This window comes from Muscardinus avellanarius (assembly GCF_963383645.1).
Source record: "Muscardinus avellanarius genome assembly, chromosome: 7".
Classification (NCBI taxonomy): domain Eukaryota; kingdom Metazoa; phylum Chordata; class Mammalia; order Rodentia; family Gliridae; genus Muscardinus; species Muscardinus avellanarius.
The window spans coordinates 107,618,736-107,626,547 of record NC_137793.1 but is presented as its reverse complement, the minus strand read 5'-3'; the positions used below and the strand labels follow the sequence as shown (position 1 = coordinate 107,626,547).

Below are 7,812 nucleotides of genomic sequence, written 5' to 3'. Positions count from 1 at the left end.
TTGAGAATTAAATGCTGGGAGGCTTCCTTTACCACTTCCGAGGTGACTTAGGTCATCAGTACCCAGCCATATCTTTTCCAGGTTCCTCTTAGATCTTACTGGGCTCCTAAATTTTCTTCTTGATATATTCATCTGATGTTGTGCAATTCCGTTTCATTTATATGATTTCAGGAAAAAAGGAAACTGATCTAGGTTTGTCAGTTTTTAAGTTTGTTACACAGTGCCAGTTGAAAAAGCAACCAAATTTACCATTTGCTACATTGTTTTATACATAAAAGACATTTTAATACAAAAATTTAGGAAGACCTTAATATTAGATTTAAAAATAGTGTAACGAGGGAAGCCAGGCATGGTGGTGTACGCTTGTAATCCCAGCATTTGGGAGACGGAGACCAGAGGATCGCGGTTCGTGGACAGCCTCAGGTACTTAGTGAGACCCTCCGCAACTTAGACCCTGTTTCAAAATAAAGACTAAAAAAAAAGGGCAGGGAGTGTACCTCAGAGGTCACATGCCCCTGGGTTCCCATCACTGGGCCTGCAATATAAATAAATAAATAAATAAATAAATAAATAATAGTGTAACGAGGGGCTGGGAGTGTAGCTCAGAAGTAGAGTGTGTAGCATGTGTGAGGCCCTGGGTTCCATTCCCAGCCCATACCCCTCCCTCACTGCTAAAAGTAGAAAAATAGGTAAATACAAGGGTTTTGAATATTTCATTATTTCTTCTTGCTTTAGACTAGTAATCTCATTACTCTCTTAAACCTTGTACTAACTTGATTCTGATCTTAAAATTTGACTTTTATGTTTTTATTTTTATTTATTTATTTATTTGGTGGTACTGGGGTGGAACCCAGAGGCTTTCTACCTCCGGGCTATACTCCCAGACCTTTTTCATATTTTATTTGGAAACCGGGTCTCACTAAGTTGCTGAGAGCCTCACTAAGTAGCTGAGGTGGCTTCGAACCCATGCGATCCTCCTGTCTCAGCCTCCCAAGGGCTGGGATTACAAGCGTGAGCCACCACGCCCGGCTGGCTTTTATGTTTTTAATGCTGAAAATCCTCCCCATTGCTTTCCTTTAAGGTTGTAATTTCTTAGGCCTTTAAAGATTGACTCTTCTCATTGCTAGTCTTTTCTGTGTCACATTTCTCTGCACTCTGTGTGTGTGGGAGGTGGGGTCCTGGGGGTTGAATCCAAGGGCATTCTACCTCCGGGCTGCACTCTCAGCTCTTTTTTGGGACGGGGTCTCACTAAGTAGCTATGGCTGGGCTCACGCCTGTGATTCTTCTGTCTCAGCCTCCCAAGTACTGGAACCACAGGCTTGTGCCTTCACCCCAGGCCTCTGTTATCAACTTAAAAATTAGTTGAATTTGTATTTTGAATCTCTCTACTGCGGCTTCCAGTCTGGCTCTGCTATGGGCTGTGTGGTCTTGGCACGTCCCTGTAATGAGAAGAGAAGCAGCCCCTAGCATCCAGGAGCTGCCTTGGCGCTGCGTGCTGGTGTGTGCTAGACTTGGTGTTGCCGTGAGCCAACCCGGCACTTAACATTCAGGCCCTCTTGCTGTTCTTCTGTGGAATTCTGTTTCTCTAAACATCAACATCAGACAAAACTACTAGGTGACCTTAATAGATCTAGACAGCAACAACAAGCCGGGCCTTGGCGCTCCCTGTAATCCCAGTACTTGGGGGCTTAGACTGGAGGATTGCAGGTTCAAGGCCAGTTTCAGTGAGACTGTTTCAAAATAAAGAATAAAATGGTACAGGGTGTAGCTTAGAGGTAGAATGTCCCTGGAGTCACCAGTACCATTAAAAAAAAAAGACAAAAACAAGATTATGCCATCATCATGTCTGAACACAGATAAAGCTTAAACATTGTCAAGTCCAAAGATCAAACATTTCCGTCCAGGCCAGTGTGAGTGAGTGCTGCTGTTTCAATGAACATAGTCCCTGCTTACCCGTGGTTCTGTCTTCCATAATGCCAGTTGCCTGCAGCCAGCCATAGTTTGGAAAATATAACAATTCATAAGCTCTAAGTTGCACACTAGTTTTAGTATTTTGACAAAAAAATTTTTTTTAGTACTGAGGATTGAACCCAGAAGCATTCTACTACTGGGCTACACCCCTAGCCCTGTTTTATTGTGTTTTTTTGGTGCTGGAGATTCAACCCAGAGGACATTCTACTTCTGAGCTATACCCCTAACTCTATATTATTTTTTTTATTTTGAAACAGGGTCTTACTAAGTTGCTGAGAGCCTCACTAAGTTGCTGAGGCTGGCTGCAAGCTTGTGATCCTTCTAGCTCAGCCACCCAAGTACTGGGATTACAATTGTGTACCACCATGCCCAGCTTGCTGTTTTGAATGTTTAATTAATTAATTAATTAATTTGGTGGTACTGGCGTGGAACCCAGGGGCTTCCTACCTCTGGGCTACACTTCCAGACCTATTTTATATTTTATTTGGAAACAAATAAAAAACTAACTTAAAAATTAGTTGAATATGTATTTTGAATCTCTCTACTGCGGCTTCCAGTCTGGCTCTGCTATGGGCTGTGTGGTCTTGGCACGTCACTGTAATGAGAAGAGAAGCAGCCCCTAGCATCCAGGAGCTGCCTTGGCGCTGCGTGCTGGTGTGTGCTAGACTTGGTGTTGCCGTGAGCCAACCCGGCACTTAACATTCAGGCCCTCTTGCTGTTCTTCTGTGGAATTCTGTTTCTCTAAACATCAACATCAGACAAAACTACTAGGTGACCTTAATCTAGACAACAGCAACAAGCCGGGCCTTGGTGCTGAGAGCCTCATTAAGTGGCTGAGGCTGGCTTTGAACCTGTGTGATCGTCCTGTCTCAGCCTGCCAAGTGTTGGGATTATAAGCGTGCACCACCACGCCTGGCTTTAATTTTTTATTTTGAAACAAGGTCTCACTAAATTGTAGAGGGCTTGGTGAAGTTGCTGAGCCTGGCTTCGAATCTGTGATCCTGTCTCAGCCTCCCATGTACTGGGATTGTGTGCCACCATACCTAGCTTTGACAAAATCTTGACCATCGCATTCTACTTGCCTGAAACATGAATTCGCCCTTTATCCAGAGTACCCACGCTGTGTATTCAGCCCACCTCTTAGTTACTGTCTTGGTTAATAGATCTACTGTCAGCAATATCACAGTACTTGTGAGTCAGGTAGCCCTTATTGTACTTAATAACCCAAAAAACTATATTTTTGGTGATAATGGGGATTGAACCCAGAGGGAGTCTACCTCTGAGCTCCACCCAGCCCTGTTTTCTTTTTAATTTTGGAACAGGGTCTCACTAAGTTGCAGAGGGCCTTGCTCAGTTTCTGAGGCTGACCATAATCCTCCTCTCTCAGCCTCCCAAGTGCTGGGATTGCAGGTGTGCGTCTGCATGCTAGGCTGTTTCTAATATCTTTGGTTTTCCATTGTGTGCATTCCTAATATACTCAACTTGTTCAATTACAGTTGTGCTTCTGATCCATGGATCGCATGACAGTAATAACTACTTGAACCTTTGTTTTCGCATATGAAAACTTGGAGTTATATTTTATTTTTGCAGAATTGCTACAAAGATTAAATGAGAAAACTTAAGCACATTGGGGCCTTTAACATAATAGATGTCCAACAAAATCTTGTTTCTTGTTCTCCAGTGGCCTGACTCCATTGTGGTCCCCTGAATAGGGCGTCTAGAGGTCTTGTCTGAACCCTTTCTCACAGAGTGTGCTGTTCTCATCCTTTAAGACTCAGTCTCCAAAGACCTTTTTTCTGTAAAAGCTTTTGTCTTTGTTTTGGCGGGTGTGGGGATGGAACCCAGGGGCATTCAACCTCAAAGCTACACCTCCTGCCCTATTTTTTATTCTTTATTTTGAAACAGGGCCTCACTAAGTAGCTGAGACTGTCTGTAAACCGCGATCCTCCGGTCTCAGCCTCTCAAATGCTGGGGTTACAAGCATGTGCCACTATGCCCGGCTTCTCCTGTCTTTGAATTTAAGATTTATTATTTTTACCATTGACTTGGTAAAGTTAATGGTACTTTGCCTGTGGTATCTTTGTAGTTAGTTTTGCTATTCAATTCTTATTTTTTATATATTCAATGCCTTGTTCAAATAAATTGTTCTTTACAAATTGGAGCTCTGAGCCAGACATGGTGGCGCATGCTTGTAATCCCAGTACTTGGGAAGCTGAGACTGGAGGATCACAAGTTGAAGGCCAGTGTCAGCAACTTAAGTGAGGCCCTCCACAACTTAGTAGACCCTGTTTCAAAAACAAAAACAAATTATATATATATGGCTGGGGGTGTGGCTCAGAGGTAGAATGCCTGAGTTCAATCCCCAGTACCACAAAAGATTTGGGGCTATGGCAGTTCTTTTTTGGTTGTGCATGCCTGTAAGCCTAGTATTTGGGAGGCTGAGACAGGACAATTGCAGGTTGAAGGCCAGCCAGCCTCAGCAACTTAGTGAGGCCCTCTGTAACTTAGACCCTGTTTCAAAATTAAAAAAAAAAATAACTTGAGTGTGGTAGTGCACACTTGTAATCCTCGTGCTTGGGAGGCGGAGACAGGAGGATCAAGCAGGTTCGAAGCCAGCTGCGCCGGTTTGAGACCCTGTTTCTAAATGAAATATAAAACAGGTCTGGGAGTGTAGCCCAGAGGTAGAAGGGTTCCATCCCCAGTACCACCACCAAAAAAAAAAAAAAAAAAGCCAGATGTGGTGTCAGTACTTGGGATGAGTACTGAGACAGGAGGATCACAGGTTCAGAGCCAGCCTCAGCAACTTAGTGAGACCCTCTGCAACTTAGACCCTATTTCAAAATAAAAATAGGGCTAGAGATAAAGCTCAGAGGTGGAATGCCTGAGTTTAATCCCCAGTAGAATCCTCCCTCCCCACACAAAGAATAAATGAAATAGGGCTGGGGTGAAGCTCAGAGTTAGAATGCCCCTGAGTTCAATCCCCTGTGCCCTCCCCCAAAGAATAAATGAAATGAAATTGTGCTGGGGGTGCAGCTCAGAGGTAGAATGCCTCTAGGTTCAATTCCCAGTAGAAAGAAAAAAGAAAAAAAAAAAAGAAGGAATGCATAAATGTGGTTAAGGTAAAACAAAAGGAGGATAGTCTATCATTGGTTATCACCTCTTTTAAACCTGGTGGGATTCTGAAATTCACCTAAGTTGGATAGATGGCTTAATTCAAAGCTGTTTATGTTTATTGTGATTCAGAGGATAGAACCTAGGGCTTTGTATGTGCCAGCATGTGCTCTTACCACAGAGCAATATTCCCAGCCCTGTTTTTAAATTTTTAATTGACACATAATCATACATATTTATGGGGATACTGTGATACTTTAATACATGTATACAGTATAAAATAAGTCCATAGTTTATCCATTATCTCATCTCAATCATAAATCACTTCTTTTTGTAAGAAACATTTAAAATCTTTTTTTTTTTTTTTTTTTTTTGCGGGTCTAGACCCAGAGGCATTTGACCTCCGAGCTACATCCCCTCCCCTACTTTTTATTCTTTATTTTGAAACAGGGTCTCACTAAGTTGCAGAGGGCCTCACTAAGTAGCTGAAGCTGCCCGCGAACCGCGATCCTTCAGTCTCAGCCTCTCGAATGCTAGGATTACAAGCGTGCGCCACCATGCCCTGCTTTCTATTTTTTTTTCTTTTTTTCTTTTTTTTTTGTGGTACTGCAGGTGGAACCCAGAGGCTTTCTACCTTTGGGCTGTACTTCCAGACCTATTTTATATAAAATCTTCTAACTATTGCTCAAAGCTTTTTACATCTTCCTTCCTAGACAGCTCAGTAGTGGATAAAGAGAAGATGTCCCTAAGAAATCGACTGCCAAAGTCCAGTGAAGACCCTCAGACAGATGAAGACCAGCAAAACCCTGCAAAGGCGTTCCTGGAGACACGCAGCAATGGTGAGGCTTGTAGTTTTTTAAGGTGAATTAATGCAGTGGAACAAATTCAGTGTTCTAGTGTGGGGATTGCAATCTCTTGGTTTTCTTTATATAAACGCGTAGCTGAGTATGGTGGTGCATACCTGTAATCCTAGTACTTGGGAAGCTGAGATAGGAGGATCACAAGTCTGAGGACAGCCTCAGCAATTACTGAGACTTAAATCAACCTAGCAAGACCCTGGGGATTCAATCCCAAGTACCACCAAAAAAAATTACAAAGTAAGTCCTTTCTTATTAGTTTAGTGAACATCTGTTGAGTATCTAATATGTTTTCTTTCTTTTTTTTTTTTTTTGGTGGTACTGGGGTTCCCGGAAGCCCTTCTACCTCCAGGCTACACTCCCAGACCCATTTTTACATTTTAATTTGGAAACAGGGTCTCTTAAGCCAGTGGGCACAGATGGCTTCGAACCTGCGTGATCCTCCTGTCTCCGCCTCCCAAGCGCGGGGATTACAAGCGTGCGCCACCACGCCCGGCTCTACTATGTTTTCTTTTTTGTGGCACTGGGTACTGAACTTGGGGCATTCTACCTCTGAGGTATACCTCCAGCCCCATTTTATTTTGAGATAGGGTCTTGCTAGGTTAATGAGAGTTTCACTACTTGCTCAGACTGTCCTTGAACCTGTGGTCCTTTTCAACCTCCTAAGTACTAGGATTTCAAGCATGCACCACCATTCCTGGCTTGAGTATCTACTGTGCTTTTGACACTACACTTTAATTCAGTCACTCACCCTACCAGTAGTTATTGAGGTGTCCTGCTAGGTGCTGGGGCTATAGCAGTGATAAATACTGATGTATTTACCTTTATGGAATGCCAAGTTAAGTGGATGACAAAGGCCACAAATCACACACATAATTAGAATAACTAGATGGTTACAAATAAGTCCTCAGAATTAATAAGTACTCTCTTAAAAGACAGAATCAGTCAAAATTCAGTAATAAGCAGGTTATCTCAGGTCAGTATTGAACTCTAAATCTTAGGAGAGCTTAAAGAGTTTTAGTTCTTATTTCCAAGTTTTCTTAGTGTATGACTACAAAAGGACTATTGTATAGGGCTTGTTAAAGTTAAGGCTTAGGATTAAGAATGACACACATAGATGCAGTTCTAATTAATGTCATCTATTGCATCAGAATATGTTTTTACAATGACATTTGTATAGGTTTGATTTCAACACGGATTTGAAATTTGAGTCTTGTTTGGTTAACAAATAGAGGTGGAACTTTCTGAGATTCATTGGTGCATTGAGGCCTCCTTTCATGAAAAAAATATTTTGCTTTTCCTGTTTAATTTGTGTGTTTGTATCTGGTACTGGGGACCTTTTTTTTTTCTTTTCAGTACTGGGGATGGAACCCAGGGGCATTCTACCTCTGAGCTACACTCTCAGCCCTATTTTTTATTTTTTATTTTTTGAAACAGGGTCTTAACTGAGTTGTGAAGGGCCTCACTAAGTAGCTGAGGCTGTCCACGAACCATGATCCTCCTGTCTCAGCCTCCCCAATGCTGGGATTATAAGCGTGTGCCACCACACCTAACTTGGTACTGGGGAGTGAACCCAGAGGCATTCTACCTCCAAGCCAACCTCCTCCAGCCCAATTTTATATTTTTTTAATTTTGAAACAGGGTCTTGCTAGGTTGCTGAGGACCTTACTACTTGTTGAGGCTGGTCTAGAACCTTTGATCCCTCTGTCTTAGTCTCCCAGGTATTTTGGGATTACAGGCGTGCACAACCACAGCCAGCTTGCTATTTAAGTTTAATTGTAAGTATCAGTAGTTGGATCCCACTACTTAAATTGGCAGAATGAATTTTATTGACAGATTCTTCATTAGCAATTTATGACATTCAAATTGCATA

The 7,812-nt window shown here is 42.3% G+C and overlaps 1 protein-coding gene across 1 annotated transcript in view; it reads left to right on the top strand.

The window, feature by feature from the left end:
* Positions 1 to 5,812: 5,812 nt before the first annotated feature.
* SOAT1 (sterol O-acyltransferase 1) overlaps positions 5,813 to 7,812 on the top strand; it is a gene marked incomplete at its 3' end in the record, with an annotated part of 47,113 nt that continues 45,113 nt past the window's right edge. The window contains exon 1 of the mRNA XM_080699006.1: positions 5,813 to 5,921. Coding sequence (XP_080555132.1) covers positions 5,822 to 5,921 — 100 coding nt within the window. The 5' untranslated portion in view covers positions 5,813 to 5,821. The remainder of the gene's footprint in view (positions 5,922 to 7,812) is intronic.